The following is a 17,873-nucleotide window of genomic DNA, read 5'->3' as shown; positions in this document are numbered from 1 at the left end:
TAGCAGACATTAGAAATACAAATGAAATGATTTTTATAATGTCCATGATATGTAAATAAATAATTTAAAATAGCAAAACAATAAATAAATAAACAATTAACAGATAACAAACAACAAAAACGGCTAATTCATCCGGCGGCTTCTAGGTGATGCAAATTATCCTGATCTATCGCTGTTAACACTTCAGTCGTCGCGCTGTTGTATTTTGTACAACATCGCTGAAAAAAACTTGCTTTTCGTCCACAACAACAGCACGGTGGTTCCGACGGTGGCAAACCGCGCTACGACTGGAAGGTTAATTACCCATTCGACCTTACGGTTTAACCTTTCGGTTGTCGCGCTATTTTTTGTAACGCGAGTAGTCGCGCGTTGCACTTTGTACAACACCCTTGGTTTTGCGAATACCCCAGGAGCCTGACTACTTAGAAAGATGGCGTCTTCGGCAAAGTTGTTCAGTAGCTCAAGGGCTACCATTGGTCGAGTAAGTTGATTCTTAATTTTGCCACTAGGTGAAGCTAGGGAGCATGAAACATTTGTTTTGCAGATTTCAGGATCTTGGCCACTTAGAAATATGGCATCTTTGGTAAAGTTCAGTAGCTCATATGCTTTCTTTGTTTAATCCTTGAAGTTCCAGATTAGCTAAATAAATGATAGCCCTTAAGCTACGCATCAACTTTGTCGAAGATGCCATCTTTCTGAAAAGTCAGGGTCCTGAAGCATCCGCAAAACAAAAGTTTCATGCTCGCTAGCGCCACCTGGTGGCAAAATTTTGAATCAACTAGCTCAAACAATGATAGTCCTTTATTTACTGAACAACTTTCCCGAAGATGCCATCCTTCTAAATGGTCAGGATCTTGAAATATCCGAAGAACAAACGTAAAAGTGTCATGCCCACTAGTGACACCTAGCGGTCAAATTCCGAAAAAAATGAGCTACCATCAGATAGCACTTCACCTCCAGAACAACTTTACAGAGGACCTCATGTTTCAAAATTATCTGGATTTTGACATATACCTTTTTCAAATTGTGGTCTACTCGAGTGCGTTCATTATTATGCGACTTCTATGTACATTTGTTGATTTTACCGCATTATAAAGAGCCATGCTGTAGACAAAAACTGTTGAGTATTGTACTTAAGAAGATTTTTGAGGAATACATTTTGGTTTGGTGTCGATAGATATCTTTGTTACAAAACCATAGCATATAAATCACAAATGTTGTACAAAGTACAACAGCGCGACAGCCCGAAGGTTAATAGAACTATCGACCATGTTCGGCCTAATGACCCTTTCGGCCTAACTACCCTTTCGGCCTAACGACCCTTTCGGCCTAACGGCATTCAGCCTAATGGCCTTCGGCCTAACGACATTCGGCCTAACTGGATAGAACCGAACGAAAACGGCATACGACTGATAGATTTCGCCGGCCATTCTTAATATCTACTTCCAGCACAGCCTTTCGTACCGGAGATCACCACAACAGACAGATTCACAAATCGGCCACGTTCTGATTGATGGACGACACTTCTCCAACATTATCGACGACAGGACCTATCGTGGCGCTAACATCGACTCTGATCACTATCTGGTGATGGTTAAACTGCACCCAAAACTTTCCGTCGTTAACAAGAGCGGCTACAGCAACCGGTTTTCGCAACTGCATACGCGCAGCACCTTACCTTGAGGCTGCATCACCGGAGGAGGATGAACTAAATGAAGCCCCTCATGAGGACTGCTGGAGTACAGAGAAAGCAGCCATCATCGATGTAACTGAGAGTAATGTTGGGTACGTGGGAGGAAGTCGACGGAACGATAGGTTCAACGAGGAATGCAGGCAGATCCTGGAGGAGAAGAATGCAATGCGGGCGGTCATGCTGCAGCAAGGGACTCGGCAGAAGTGGATCGTTATAGACGAAAAAGGCAACAGCAGACCCGCCTGGAGGAGACGGAGTGCGAGGAGATGGGAAAGCTTTGCCGGTCGCATCCTAAATGCGGCATACAAAGTGTTATCTCTGACAGACGACGGTCACATGTAGTAAACGAGTTCGAGGGAAGTTATCAAGCCGGCTTCGTTGACTGCCGATCGACAACGGACCAAATCTTTACAGTAAGGCAAATCCTCAAAAAATGTCGTAAATACCCCGTCCCAACGCATACGTATTATGCGGAGAGTCAGGCTTACCAGCTGGGGTACGATTTGCACGAGATACGGTGAAAAGGTGGCAAATCTGTAAACCCGCCTATTACGCGAGGCAGCAAAAGTTGGACTGGAGGTGAATGCGTCCAAGACAAAGTACATGCTAGCAGGTGGAGCCGAGTGCTCGCCTAGGTAGTATTGTTACGATAGACGGGGATACGTTCGAGGTGGTAGACGAGTTGGTTTACCTTGGGTCCTATCTGACGACTGCTAATAACATTAGCCGTGAAATACTGAGGTGCATCATCAGTGGAAGTCGAGCCGGAAGAAACTGCGATCAAAAAAGATTCACCCTCGCACTAAATGTACCATGTAAAAAACGCTTATAAGATCGGTAGTCCTATATGGGCATGAAACGAGGACGATGCTCGAGGAGGACGATTTTTGGCGGTTTGCATGAAAATGGTGTGTGGCGGCGAAGGATGAAGCACGAGCTCGCCCGACTCTACGGCGAATACAGTATCCAGAGAGTGGCAGGACATGTTACAAGAATGCCGCACAGTAACCCTGCTAAAAAGGTGTTCGGATCAAGTGCACAATGATTTGGCGAGCGTGGGGCAGTACCGAGGATGGAGAGATGCGGCCAAGAACCGAGTATTGTGGCGTGAAATTGTTGATTCAGTGTTATCTGTTTAAATGTTAAGTAAATAAATTAAACAGACTGAAGCAGAAACAGTAAACCCAACTAGTCCGGGATATCAATCACAGAGAACCACCTGGAAGAGGTGGAATGCCAGGAGATGGAGTTGCTGTACTGTTTTCAAGAAACGCGAAAGTTCTATCAGAAGCTCAACGCATCCTGCAAAGGCTTTGTGTCACGTACTGAAATGTACAGGGAAAAGGTGGAAACATCACTACGACAAACATGTGAATGGCGCAGAGAACACAGGAGCAGAAGGTCAGGACAGCAAAGGTGATGGCTACGTTCGCACAGCGGACAGTGGAAATCAATCGGCTCTCACGATGGATGGTACCGGATCCGAACTCATCAAGATGGGCCCGGAGAGGTTGACGGCTTGTCTGCATCAGCTGATACGATCTGCAGGTTTCATCGACGGCCACTCGACAACAAACCAGATCTTTTCCGTGCGGCAAATCCTCCAGTTCCTCTTCATTGATTTCAAGGCGACATACTTCAGAATTGACCTTGTAGAGCTATGGAAGTACATAGACGAGAACAGCTTTATCGGGAAGCTCACAAGTAGAGTACCAATTCCGGGAAGAATATCCCAGGGTTCCCGTCTCCCGGGAAATGGCTCACTCTAGTGTAACATGTACCTAACAAAATAAACTAAATTTTGAGGCCCCAACAACCCTTATTGGAAAAACAGTGATGTAAACCGTCATCGATGCAGCCGAGAGTCAGAAGCGTTGAAAAAGATTAACTAAAATTTGAGATAGGGAGGTCTGTAGCCTTGAGGTTACGCTTTCGCTTCATAAGCGGAAGGTCATCGGTTCGATTCCCAGCTCCTCCACAAAAAAAAACCGTCCAGCCACCAGAAGACGCCTCACGGAGGACCGTGCTTTGGGGAGCACATCCATCCTCCGTCAGTATCAGATGGTGACTGAGACAAACTGACCCTCTTCGCAAGCAGCTAGCCTCACTAACAACAGAGCTCTCTCCTACCTGCTCGGTGTGAGAGTAAAGTGTAGTCCGCAGCTGACAAGAAAAGCGCTCAAGAAAATAAGCTGCTTTTTACCAAAGAAATTTTGACAGTTGTTCCAAAGCCTTTCGCCATCTACCCTCAAATTTGGTAACTACCAATGTCAAAGCTACGAGCAAGTCTAAGGCGCCAAAAGGAAGAAAAAAAAGTTTGTTTTGTTTTTTCAAGTCAGCGTCGTTTTTTTTTTGGAATCTTCCCGACGGATAACATGTCGTTGTTACGGTAAGTAATTGCTATAATTAATTAGTTTTTTTCTATTACTAATTCGAATATTTAGCAATTTTCGTTTCATTATCAACTTGGTTATTGCTGCCTCGAGCGTCGTTCTTTTGAAAAAAAGAAACCAGCGAAAACGAAAGAGGGCAGCGCATTGGGTTCACCCGTATCTCGCTGAAAGGAAGAGTAAAGGCAGATATGCTACCGACGTGAGTATTAATGTTAATTGAAGGACTGTTTTGGGCTTGGATTTGTTCAAAAAAGCAAAAAAATCAATCTTTCTCGAGATTCATACGTCTTTGGAAGTAACTGGGTTTAGATAGTCGGTTTTCCTTGGGAGCTACAGTGACTCGAACTCATATTCGTACATGGTACTGTTTTAGCATAAATTTAGTAGAAAAAACATCAAATCTCGTATAAATTATGACCTCGTCCTAAAAGCAATTCGGTATCTTCACTGTGAGATAGAGACGGATCTTCTCTCCATCGTTGCATTGATAAATAAGGTGAAAATCCAATCTTTTGCTCAGTAGCAACCAGATACCGTGCTGCATGGAATTGTCGGGCGCTTCGAATTCCGGACACTGGCCTTTTTCACGGTGTTGTTGGACTGAATTTTGATTTCTTTTCGGCTTGAATTAAAACGATTTAGTATCCAACAAAGTCCGAGTGGCCACATCCGATACATTCTAAACGGCGCAAAACTCTTCATTTATATTGTTGAATATCAGATCTTAATACAAGGTTAAATGATTCTCATTGCAAATATATAAAGATAATTCGGCATGTCTTAAAAAATCGTCCTTTTTTACAAGACCTTGACCCACCGGGAAAACTCCGGCCACGGGAATATTCCTGAGTTCCTCTGGCCATTTCAAAAAACTAGATATGTGTATTAGTATACTGCCAAAAAATATGTGAACCCGTTAAGTATTAGCGGTGAAGGTTTTAGTATTTTTGCTTTCACTCAGGACTATGGAAATTTCTTCAGTGTTACGCCTGTTTGACTGTGGTTAATCTATTATAAAATTGAAGATAAAAATAGTAAAAATATATTACACTTTTTGTATTCACATTCCAACAACCTTTTGTGGAACATATTAAGGTGAAACACCTCGGAATCCAAAGATGGCCGTCACAATGGTCGAATTGTGCCCCTACTCACGTTTTAAAAAGCACTGAGCTAGAGAAACAGTAGACAAACAATGCTGATCTTCTTATTTTAAGCTTTCAGCTAGTGCACAAAGCCAAAATAAAAAGTCTGCTGTTATTAGATGCTTCTTTCGCGAGATTAGTGCCTTTGAACTTATGGTGCAATCTTAGATTTTTTTTTTTTTTAATTTCTTTATTAGTATCATTCCAAACATTACATTCATTTCTTATATCTAGGTGTTCTGTGTTATTAGACAACACTATCGTCCTAATTTGGTAAAACAAATTTAAGATTTTATTAACATTTTGTTAATACCATATTACATTTCATTTGCCGTGGCAGTTCAGATTTATTACAGGTGAGTTGATTTCACATGCTTATAAGAGAAAAAAATTTCAATTTACTTAACCTCAATTTACTTAACCTCACTTAACCTAAACATATAACGCATTAATCGTGGCAATAGAAGATTGTAACGATTTTTGCCTGTAATTATTAATTATTTTATTTGACATTTGTTCCAATGTTTCAACATTGGATATTCTATGTAACTCATTGGTACTATACCAGGGAGGAAGCTTCAGAATCATTTTCAAAATTTTATTTTGAATTCTCTGCAGAGCTTTCTTTCTGGTATCACAATAGCAAGTCCATATTGGTACAGCATACAACATGGCTGGCCTGAAAATTTGTTTGAATATCAAAAGCTTGTTCTTAAAACAAAGTTTTGATTTTCTATTAATAAGGGGATATAGACATTTTACATATTTATCACATTTGGCTTGAATGCCCTCAATGTGATTTTTGAAAGTTAAATTCATTAAAACTTCATCTGACCAATTTATTGGAACCCCTCTCATCGTGACAACATGTCTACTTGAAGGTTTCAAATAAAGAGCTTTTGGTTTATGTGGGAATATTATTAGTTGAGTTTTGGAAGCATTAGGAGAAATCTTCCATTTTTGCAAGTATGAAGAAAAAATATCCAAACTTTTTTGCAATCGACTACAGATGACACACAGGCTTCGTCCTTTGGCAGAGAGGCCTATGTCATCCGCAAACAAGGATTTTTGACATCCCTGAGGTAACTTAGGTAAGTCAGATGTGAAAATATTGTATAATATTGGTCCCAAAATGCTGCCTTGAGGAACACCAGCTCTTACAGGAAGTCTTTCAGATCTGGAGTTCTGATAATTAACCTGAAGTGTACGATTTGACAGATAACTTTGAATTATTCTAACAATGTATGATAGAATATTAAAGTTTTTTAATTTTACAATCAAACCTTCATGCCAAACACTGTCGAATGCTTTTTCTATGTCTAGAAGAGCAAGACCAGTAGAATAGCCTTCTGATTTGTTGGAACTGATCAAATTCGTTACACGTAAGGGGTTGTTCATAAATGACGTAGTAAATTAGAAGGGTTGGGAGGAGGGGGTTCTTCACAAATTTGTGACGATGTGTGACGAGGGGGAGGGAGGGGTCCCAAATACGACGTTGCATTTTACATAATTTCGGAAAAAGAGTAGCGCTGAGAAAATCACAAATTGTTTTTTTTGTTCAATCTATTTTGTCTGACTAATTAAACTTGGGTTGTAAAATGAGGATTCAGCTTCAAAACATTAATATTGTAAGATTAGAAAACAATCTAAGATTTTTTGAATTTTCCTGATCAATACAATCAAGCAGATTTTTATATAGCTTTAAATAGTTATGTGGATATTATATTCCGTTCGTGTTCAAACTATTTTAATTATAAATAAAAAAAAGTTTAGTTAGTTGATTAAAAATCAATACATTATCGACTTGAATAATACTGTTTTTCATCAACTGTTTTAGTTCTATTCATTTTTTTTCTGTTATAGCTTTTATTCTTCAAAAGAATACAATATGCTCATTTGGGCAAATATTAACGTTATTATAGTAAACCAAGATATTTATTCAGTGCATTTAATGTTGCAGGATTTCTCTACTAAATAAGTCAAATCATAGATTTTTTTTTAAATATCAGTGCTCTTGATGAAACAGCCTGGATAATAATGAGGTCATCGAATTCGAGTGTTTTCAAAATTGTTTTGTCTAGTATATATATATAGTTTTTTTCTAGTATAACAAAATTTCTGTTTAATATACAGTCGACTCTCCACATCTCAATGTTCTACATCTCGATATCTCTCCCTATGTCGATGATTTTTCCGATCCCTTCAATCTGCATACATTTTCACTCTCCATATCTCGATATCCTTCTTATCTCGATATCTCTCTATCTCGATGTGATTATCGTTCCCGATTTTCTCTCCGTATGTCGATATGCCCATTGTCAAAGGTTACTACACTGAGAACAGCGTTGCAGTTGAAAATACTATATTAGAGGGTTAAATTAAATACACAACGCCACTTGATTTGTGCAGACAAAATTTGCATTTATTTCAAATATTTTGTGCATTCAATTTTACCATGGTACCATTTTGACAGTAAAAATTACTATATCATGGTTAAAAACTTGCAGCAAGTCAGAATCGAACCGAGGATCTTGTGATTGTCAAGCGCGAACGCTTACCGCTCGGTTATCGATGCGGTTGGATTGAGAGGGACTAAAACGCAAATAAAAAGCGTTCTTGATAGCTCAATCGTGATTGGAATAGTAAATTTAAAAACTTCTTCATTGTTCTCATTACTTCAACGCTTGTTTCAGTGTAGACTAGATTTAAGGGATTCAAAACAATTTGCGGAGACGAAATGACATCTGTTTGTTTTTGATTTTCCTAGTAACGGAGTGATTTTCAATCTAGTATTCATTAAAAACTTGTTCTAGGTCTCGATCTCTCCCTATCTCGATGGTCCCTTTGATATCGAGATGTGGAGAAGCGACTGTATTATTAAATATTTTGAACCCTTAGGCCCCAAGCACAATGTGACGGCAACGCGGTACAACGGCAAAACGGCATGCCCATCTTGATCAACACTTTACTTATCAATCCAGTGTTGACTAAATCCTTTTCAACATTGACTTGACAAGTAGAGTGTAGCTCAAGATGGGCTTGCCGCTTTGCCGCTGTACCGCGCTGCCGTTCACATTGTGCTTGGGGCTTTATTGCTATTAGCTTTATCAATCCGAACAAGATTTTTACCTTTTTTCTACATTTTCATCAAACTTGTATTGGGTTTCAACAATAGCAAAAGTACTACATATTAAATTTAACCGGTATGAACTGGGAACCAAAATTATGTAACTTGAACAGGGAATAAGTTTGATTGAACTGTTTTCGAAACAGTTCGAAACAGTTCGCTACGCTGCCGTGAATCGCAAGTCAGTCCCATCTGTAAAAAGTAGGCATTGAGAAAATGGGGTGTGAAGTTTCCCTTTTTTCATACAAATATTAAAAAAAAATCCAGATGGTTGAAACATGTCCAAATCTTAATGAAACTTTCACAATTTGCTTTTCACTACGATATCTTTCTGAGAAAAATATAAAGATGATCAAAACACGATTGATTTTAGTGTTACACGGTGCGGAAATCTGTAGTGGGACTGACTTGCGATTACTTTTATTTTGGGACAATTTGACTTGCTGTTTTTTCTTACTTTTTCCGTACAAATCATTAGGGCAGCTGAAAGAGCATTTGAAGATATGTTGAAAACTGAACCCAATTCAATTTTGACGAAAATGCAGATGGGACTGAGTTGCGATTCACGGCAGTACGGTATATCAAACTATCATTTGTCAGATTTCCTGTCGTTCCAGTCAGTAATGAATATCAAACTATGTTTTGAATTTCTGTATTTAAATGTTTCGATTTAACACAAACGCTGAGGAAAACAAACAAAAAAATGAGGGGGGGGGGTGCTTGATATGCTACGTATTTTCCAAGGGGAGGGTATCGGCATTTGTGACTTAATGCTACGAGGGGGGAGGGGGTGTAAAAATGCTACGTCATTTATGGACGGTCCCTAAAAGTTGATGAGTGGTCGAATGTCCATGGCGGAATCCGAACTGTTCATTGGCAAAAATTGAATTTTCGTTGATGTGGGCCATCATTTTGTTCAAAATGACCTTTTCAAAAAGTTTACTGATGGAGGAAAGCAAACTGATTGGACGATAGCTAGAAGCTTCTGCAGGATTTTTGTCTGGTTTTAAAATTGGAACAACTCTAGCATTTTTCCATTTGTCAGGAAAATATGATATTTGAAAACATTTGTTAAATATATCAACTAAGAATGATAAGCTACTTTCTGGAAGTTTCTTGATGAGGATGTAGAAAATTCTATCATCGCCAGGAGCTTTCATATTTTTGAACTTTTTAATAATAGTTCTCACTTCTTTCAAATCAGTCTCCCAGGCATTTTCGAAAACGTTCTCTTGATTTAGAATATTTACGAAGTCCTGAGTAACTTGATTTTCAATTGGACTAGTAAGTCCTAAATTAAAATTGTGCGCGCTTTCAAACTGCATAGCAAGTTTTTGAGCTTTTTCGCAATTAGTTAGTAATAAATTGTTTTCCTCTTTCAATGCCGGTATTGGCTTCTGAGGTTTTTTTCAAAATTTTAGATAATTTCCAAAAGGGCATTCATAAATTTGTTTAAGTTTAAAACAATTTCACTTATAAATCATTTAACTATACTCTAATGCAACTGAACCATGTTTTTCAATACTCATAGAGAGCATTTTTCATTTCTTGTCGAAAATGTCGAATGGTTTTATGGCATATGAGTAGTATGGCCTTCTAACTTTTAAGGGTATTAAGGAATATTTATAGATATTGCTTATATGGTAGCCCGAAGATTGCGAAAGAAGGAGCCAAACAAATTTTAAGGTTATTTAAAAAATGATCGCCAAGTGTTTTATTTATAAAAAAAACATTAAAATTCACTGGTAGTAGTAATCCTTTATAAAAGAGATTCGCGGAAGCTGACATACAGTAGTTTCTCGATTTTATCACTGCTCGTTTTAATATCGCTTCATTATATCGCTCTCGATTTTAGCACGGTTTTCTGTTCGATTTTATCACGTCGCAATTATTGTATGAAGTTTATACATTTTGCATTGAAAAATAACCCTAAACAATTATCATACTTCAATTTGACCCATCTCCTACGTGCTTTTCATTTCATTCGCTCCATGTCTGCAACATCGATCTCAAATTTTGATGAAAATTAAATAACAGAAAAATACATTTTCAATTTATCACGCTTCGGTATATCACGCCAAAATTTTTTGGATCCGTGATATAATCGAGAAAATACTGTATCTGTCAAAGTGTGAGCCAATCGAGCAGCGAGAGCTGTCAAAGTATGAGCCTAACGAACATGCGTTATTTTTGTTTTGAACTTTTCTTGAGGTGTAATGTAATCCGCTTGAAATTATTTCGGTAAAAGTTGTTTGTATAGAGCAAAAATATAAAATATTTTCCTTTTCTGATTTTTTGTCAATTTTGTCAATATTTAGTTGTTGATTTTTTCTGCTGTTTATTAGTTTGGAGGTGTAGCTCACAGATCTAAATACACTTTTTAGCAATGAGGAAGTCATGTTCGTGTTACAATATTATTCTCGACACCGAGCAAACTCAGCACTGTCAGTCACATGTTAGCAGTCTATTGCCAATCATTTCATTTCACTTCCGCGTTTCTCTCATATAAAGGATCGCTAACTGGTAGGTAGTATTATTATTCTATTTTTTTTTTCAAAAATTTTTTCCCAAAATGTATTTATTTTTCTTCTAAGAATACATTCAATAATTCTTCGCGATGATTCAATACAGGTAATTTATTTTGGTCAACTTTGTAGTCTAATAAGATTTTTGCCAAGTTTTCTTCCTAGAGGAATTTATATAATACATACACTATCATCATACACATTGAGGTATTTTTTAAAATATTGCATCCAGAAATAATCTCAAAAAAAAACAGGAAACATATAGTCAATTAGCTTGGGATACGGTTAAATGAAAAATATAAATTCTCGCTCTAGTCCATTTTTTGGATGTATTAGGATCTCATATTGACTGTGCAAAATTTCAACTCGATAGGTAAAACTATAATTTAGCGTCAGCCGTTCAAAGTTTGTATGGGTATTACCATGCGACAACTTAATTTTAAAAATGTAGTAAATCCCATACAAACTTTAAACGGCTGGCGCTAAATTATAGTTTTGTCGAAAATTCTCATTGTATATTTTTATATATACCGCTTTACCATTTTTACTTTAATATTATGAATAAACTTGTTTAGTTAGATATGATTGTAGAGTAGAGTGGGTTTTGTATGGGTGGCTCAACCTACAGACCCATTTTTTAAGAAGATGATAAACATGAACATGAAAAATCTCGCGAAACATTACTAAAGGACCTATGTACAAATGAGAGGCTCTCTTTGTTTACTTTCTCTTTGATCAATAACTGAGTCACATTAACCTCTTCTGTTGCGTTTTTTTGTATGAAACGCTAGTCAAAGAAATTGCCTTTCAATCTGTAGTGAAAAACTTCCCAAAAGTTTTAGTATTCCACTGTTATAATCGAAAGAGAGCGAGAGAGGAAAGAATCTCTCATTTGTACATAGGTCCTTTAGTAATGTTTCGCGAGAAATGCTTCGTATTCTTCTTATTCTTCAAAACATATTTTCATGCCAAAAGTTAGTCACCTAGATGACTCGCATAACCTGTGATCTCGCCTTAAAAGCCATTGGTAACCGAGTGTGTAGCTCATTGTTTCTAAGCAAATTAATGAATCAGGATGAAAACTATCACCACTAGGAGATAGAGGAATATATTCTCTTCATCGTAGCATTGTTGAATACCGTGTAAATCCATTCGTTTGCTCGGTAACAACAAGCTACACACGTGGTTACCAATGGCTTTTAGGGCGTTATCCCAAATTATGCGAGATGTACTCTTCGAAGTCCTATGAATTTTGAATTTATCAACACCCTATCGGTCATTTTGACCAAAAATCAAAACTATGCGCAATCTACAGACCTCTTTCCTTCTTGAGCGTTACATTATCCTGTTTCAGAGCTTTGCGTTTGTACATGTAGTAAATAATATTACCTTATATTTTTCTTTACAGTTTGACGATATGGTAAGCGGAGAGAAGTTCTTTAAAGAAAATTTCCATATGTCGAAAAACAGTTTCGATCAACTTTTCAAATTGGTTGAAAAAGACTTAGCACCAAAGAGAAACACGAGACCGAAAGATGGAATTCCTCCAAAGCTCAAGTTGGGTTTGGTGATAGAGTAAGTATATTTAAATTCAAATATAAAATTCTGAATTTGTGTGAAATTGTGCGTTGTACTCAAAACAAAATAGATCATAGTTGTTTGATCTTGCGTGAGCATGTATTGCAATAGATTCTACACCATTACCCCACAATCCATTATCCCGAACGTCGTTTACCCGTATATACCATTACTCCAAAAGTACCATTGCCCCGAATTCCATAACCTTGAATTCTATTAGCTCGGAATAATATCGTGTAGCCCAATTGTGCATTAGGAGTAAAAGCATTCGGGACTATTGGCTCATGACATTCAGGTTAATGGCATTTGGGGTTATGGAAAAGAATCATTGCAATGTAAAAGGGCTTAATGATCTCTGGTTATCGTTATAAAACTGAATACCTATGAACAGTATATGTTTAAATAATGTAGCGTTGCCTCAAATGCATATAAATTCCATAGAAGAAGTGGTGACAAAATTAACAGGGCTGATAAAATGAACACCGAGCCTTTTACCAAGAAAAAAAAAAACAAATTTGATTGAAATTTAATCACGCACGGACGATTTAAAAAAAAAAAGGATTCAGCTTGATAAGGAGGTCAATTGAAGTAAAAATATCAACGAAAACTAAGATTTTAGATAACCACGTTTGAAGATTAGAACTGACGTAACTTCCTGAGGTTTTTTAGTGAGGTGAATATCGTTATGATATGATGTCAAATTTAATACCTTTAGATTTCTTTTTTAATGTGTTACAATCATTAATGGATATATTTTCTGGAATGCAATGAATATTTTCCAAAATATTTGTTTTGCTCACGTTTTTTACATGATGTTCATTTTACCACCAGCAGCTGTTCATTTTACCCACATAGTGCAGGTAAAATGAACGTTTGCATAGTTTTTTTGCTAGCGATAAAAATATGTGAAAATTCAGTTTTTTCAGTCTGAATTCGTGTCGCTGCTATAGATAACATCCCAATTCTTGATGTTGTGCGATAGAACTATACAAATTCTTAGTTTTTCTATCAGAAACAAGATGATATCCTTAAGGTGTTCATTTTACCACCCCTTCCCCTATACGCAATATAACGTAAATGAAATTCACATTAATATAATCTACGTAAATGAAGGTTTAATAAAATAAAATATTTATTGAAAATGCTAAAATGTATCCATTTTTTGTTTGTTTTTTAGGTATCTGGCATCTGGTGGTCTACAGAGGCATTTGGCGTCGTGCTACAGAGTTAGCAAACAGCACATGGGGTCAATCATTGATCAAGTTTGTGATGCTATTTGTCGTGCCCTGAGTGCTTATGTCGCAGATCCATGCCAAGAATCATTTTTGGATGTAGCCAATGGTTTTAATTCCCGTTGGAATTTCCCAAACTGTATTGGTGCCATCGATGGAAAACATGTGTCCATAAAAGCTCCCCCAAATGCTGGCAGCATTTTTTATAACTACAAAGTAAGTTATACTTTTATTAAGTAAGTTCTTCAATATTATTTGGCAGACTCGAGATCCATGGGGTATAACATTGGGTAATATTGATTGTAATGTCCCTCCTAGTAAGAAGCACGAATCAACATGTGAAGCATGTGCTGTAATAAGGGCAGACCTGTCGCATGATCGATTTCTCTTCATCGATCCTCTCTTCTGTGAATAAAAGTGACAAGATGCAAATTTGTCAGCATTTTTTCAACTTAGGACGCTAGATTGCATCACTGCCTAGCGGTCAGTAGTGAAAAAATGCTAAAAAACTTGCATCTTGTCACTTTTATTCACAGAAGAGAGGGTCGATGAAGAGAAATCGACCATGCGACTTACGCCCTTATTCTAGCACACGCTTGATGTATCGATAGAATATTTCAAAGCATGAATGGCGTTTCTCTTCCTTTTTTTATGAGCTAATAGAAATTAATGTTTCAGTAAAAATAAGTATTGTTTATTTGTATATTTTTCAACTTTTCTAAGCACTTATTTTCATAATTATGGATCACACTACACTACCAAAGATTCATGTATCACATGAGTTCTGCAAATGATATAGGATCGATCAGGGCAATATAAGCTACCTAAGGAAAACGTCATTACTTAGGTGCTTACTTTTGATGGCTCTACGTCCTTCAAGACATGACCTGACATGACAGTAGAAACTATCGTGTCAATTCATGTAACTTGTACTAGAATGTTTTCTTTCATGTTGTATTCACAAATAATGTTAAAATCTATTTGAAAGTTTTGCAGCGATGTTTTTGAAATCGAATGGTTTTTTATTTGAACCATATATAGAAAAGCTAATGATAATCAGTACTATATAAAAAAACATTTTTTAAGTTTGACTAGAAATTATTAATTCTAGCGAAATATTTTTAATATAGCAAACAGACACTACAGTAACCTGCTGTTTTTAGGACTACCTCGATGATCTCTTGGATCGCATTTGTACTGGTTTTGTGTTTTGTAACTCGATAACTCTCTAACTCGATGGTCCCTTTAATATCGAGTTATGGAGTGTTGTCTTTAGTAACAAATTGCTACACATGATTCAACTTATTCTCTAGCCAATTATATCACTTGTATTAGTGCATAAAAATAACTATGCAGTAAACAATTCAAATCATTTTATTTACAATCTTGATCGATCCAATTTTCAGTGCAGAGTACTTTTATGGTTCCCGAAATTTATTCCCTTGAAAAGTTGATGTGTGGCTTCATTTCATCTTCACGTTCATCTGGATTGTATAATTAAGTTTCTCTGAGCCACCCAAAAATCCTTTAGAATAGAATCCTGAAACTGCCAAAAAAAGATTGTTAATAATATGAAATGATTCGAATATGTGTCGCACTATAATAACTTTTCTATTACAGGGTTTTCATTCGTTGGCGCTAATGGCTATTTGCGATGCTTCTTATCGATTCACCTACCTGGATGTAGGTGCTTATGGAAGCGAAGGAGACTGCAATATTTTCAAAGAATCCAAATTCGGAACTGATGTGCTGCACGATCGACTTGATTTTCCAGAAAACGCCACGGTCAATGGTGTTAAATTACCATTCTTCTATGTAGCCGACGATGCCTTTCCTTTATGTAAAAGGATCATCAAACCGTATAGTAAGAAAAACCTATCAGCAGAGGAGCGCATTTTTAATTATCGCTTAAGTAGAGCAAGGCGTTGTATTGAAAACGCATTTGGACTCTTGTGCTCAAAATGGGCATGTCTGAAAAAGACTTTATACTGCAGTCCCGATCGTGCACAGAAAATCATTTCTGCATGCTGCCAGTGTTGGGAAACTCGTGAGTACTCACTGAAAACTGCAAACTCACTCGCGAGTATGAGTTGTACAGCTTGAACTCTCGCGTGAGTATACTCAGTCGTGAGTTTCAGTTGTACAGCTCATACTCGTGAGTGAGTTTTCGACTAACATTTACTCACTCGTGAGTAATTTTACTCACTTAAAATATTGTAAATATTCTAAAAGCTTGCGAATGGCTCAATTAAATAATAATTAATAAGTAAGGCTATTCTTGGGGTGACCTTATCCAAATGATAACATGAAAATTTTATTCTGAAAACTATTTGATGCACGCAAAACGTTATTATAATATGAATTTTTAACACAAGCTGTAATTTATGTTTGGTGTTTCGCTGCGCATGTTGCATCGTAAATGCTCTTTTCTTCTGACGTTACACCTCTACTGGGCCCGATTCTGCTTTTTAGCTTAATTTACTTATGATATGAGCATTTCCACATTTATCAACTATGAGCTTTATTTATTTGCCAATTGACTATTATTTTTATTCTCTACTTTACGATATGCAGCAATACTGCAATAATAAAAACCTGAAACAGAGACTCGACAAAACGTATCTGAGTTTCGTGCCAAAACTAATAAGCCGCTGATTGGTCTGCCAAACAGCGTTGCCAGCAATATTTTGTGCGACAACTTCAGCACCCGCTTTTCAATTTTCATTTTTTTCCGGTTCTCTGACAACACATAGATCATAAAAGAGTACCACAAATCTAACAATAAGTCAGGTGCCACATGTCTTAGATAGAATCAAACAAAAGAAGTTAAAAAAAATCAGAAAATTATTTTTAATTTATTTTTTATTCATTATGGGACTAGATTAAACGTTTAAAATGATACATTCTTAAATGTCTGTTCCTTAAACAGCGCTATTAAAAATTCTATATTGAAAAATTATGCAAAATTGCTATTACCACATAACAGTGATGACCAAACAATAATCAGAGGCCCGTATAATGGTTTAATGAGGATAAACTTATCATTCAGTATCTATATAGAAACCAAGCAAAATATAATAAATTCCGAACATTTTTCTGATCAGAAATCTTTATTCGGCAACGTTCCATACAAGTTTTCTAGAACAAACTTGCAAATTACATAAGGTTTGCTGAAAATATTCAAAAGCGAAATTACATATGAAATGGGCAAGATGCCAATCGCAAACCAAATTTATGTGAGGTATCCCGCGGCAAGTGGGTAAATGGGGTAAGTGAAAATAATTTGTATATGTTACTGAATATATGTATTCACGTTTCAAACTTTTGCGTAAACCTTTAAGGCCATTCAGAGCATTTTCTAATCACGTGGGGCAAGTAAAAAGTTTCTCATTAGAGATTGACTTTGTGTTTTTTTTTAGGTAGCTATTAGTAAACAAGGTTCGCAATTTCAAGAAACACAATACTCAAAGCGATAAAAGCTATTACTAATCATGGAACTTCTCTAAAAGAGATTGCCAGACGATATTGATGTGTCTACTTCGGACAGCCGATTGAAAGGAAAACGTTGATTGAAAAGTTGCAATATAAGAGAACGCACGGGAATCTCATGGAATGTATATATAAAGCTAGTCGAAAACATAAAAATGGGGTATGGGTCTATCCACACAAAAAAGAATCCGAATACTATTGAAGGATTCCGTTCCAAAAAATAATTTCTCCCGAAGAGTTATCTTGTGTCATATCCGACTTTCTTAGAAACACCGGTGAAAATTATACAGAGCCGAAACTGAACAGAAGAAAATTGAATTGACAAGAATAAAATTTTCTTTGTTTACATGTTACTTACCTAAGGAACAAGACGCCTTAACTAATGTTGAAGTTAATAGAAATCGTGAATATAACTAAATTTCAATTTATTGTTCAAAAACTTGTAGAGCAAGTGAAAAGTGACATTTTGCAAAAACTTTTTCTGTATTTTTTTTCATTTTTACATAAAAATCAATTTTAGCATACTGTTTATATTTGGTGGGAGTCAAGTTGAAAAATAAAGACGACCTCATTAATTTCATTTTAAAGTCTTTAGAATTTGAGTAATCTCAACTATACGATTTCCATTACCCACTTGCCCCACGGTACCTTATTCCATTTTTACTAATACATATTTCAATTCAACTTTACA

The 17,873-nt window shown here is 36.6% G+C and overlaps 1 protein-coding gene across 1 annotated transcript; it reads left to right on the top strand.

The window, feature by feature from the left end:
• The first annotated feature begins 3,835 nt into the window (after positions 1-3,835).
• On the top strand, positions 3,836-17,647 carry LOC110678899 (putative nuclease HARBI1). Its single transcript, XM_021852498.1, has 4 exons — positions 3,836-4,285; positions 12,292-12,458; positions 13,639-13,909; positions 15,314-17,647. Exons 2-4 carry the CDS (start codon positions 12,301-12,303, stop codon positions 15,794-15,796), a joined length of 912 nt encoding a protein of 303 aa, XP_021708190.1. The 5' UTR covers positions 3,836-4,285; positions 12,292-12,300; the 3' UTR covers positions 15,797-17,647.
• Positions 17,648-17,873: the final 226 nt, after the last annotated feature.

Source organism: Aedes aegypti, chromosome 3 (genome assembly GCF_002204515.2).
Source record: "Aedes aegypti strain LVP_AGWG chromosome 3, AaegL5.0 Primary Assembly, whole genome shotgun sequence".
NCBI classification, from domain to species: domain Eukaryota; kingdom Metazoa; phylum Arthropoda; class Insecta; order Diptera; family Culicidae; genus Aedes; species Aedes aegypti.
The sequence above is the reverse complement of the archived record's forward strand: the minus strand, read 5'-3'. Positions and strand labels throughout refer to the sequence as shown.

Bases quoted from the DNA above. Each gene is read 5' to 3' on its own strand.
- LOC110678899 (XM_021852498.1), top strand. From the start codon at position 12,301: ATGGTAAGCGGAGAGAAGTTCTTTAAAGAAAATTTCCATATGTCGAAA. The intron at 12,459-13,638 runs GTAAGTATATTT...TTTGTTTTTTAG, and splicing joins AAGTTGGGTTTGGTGATAGA to GTATCTGGCATCTGGTGGTC. The intron at 13,910-15,313 runs GTAAGTTATACT...TTTCTATTACAG, and splicing joins GCATTTTTTATAACTACAAA to GGTTTTCATTCGTTGGCGCT.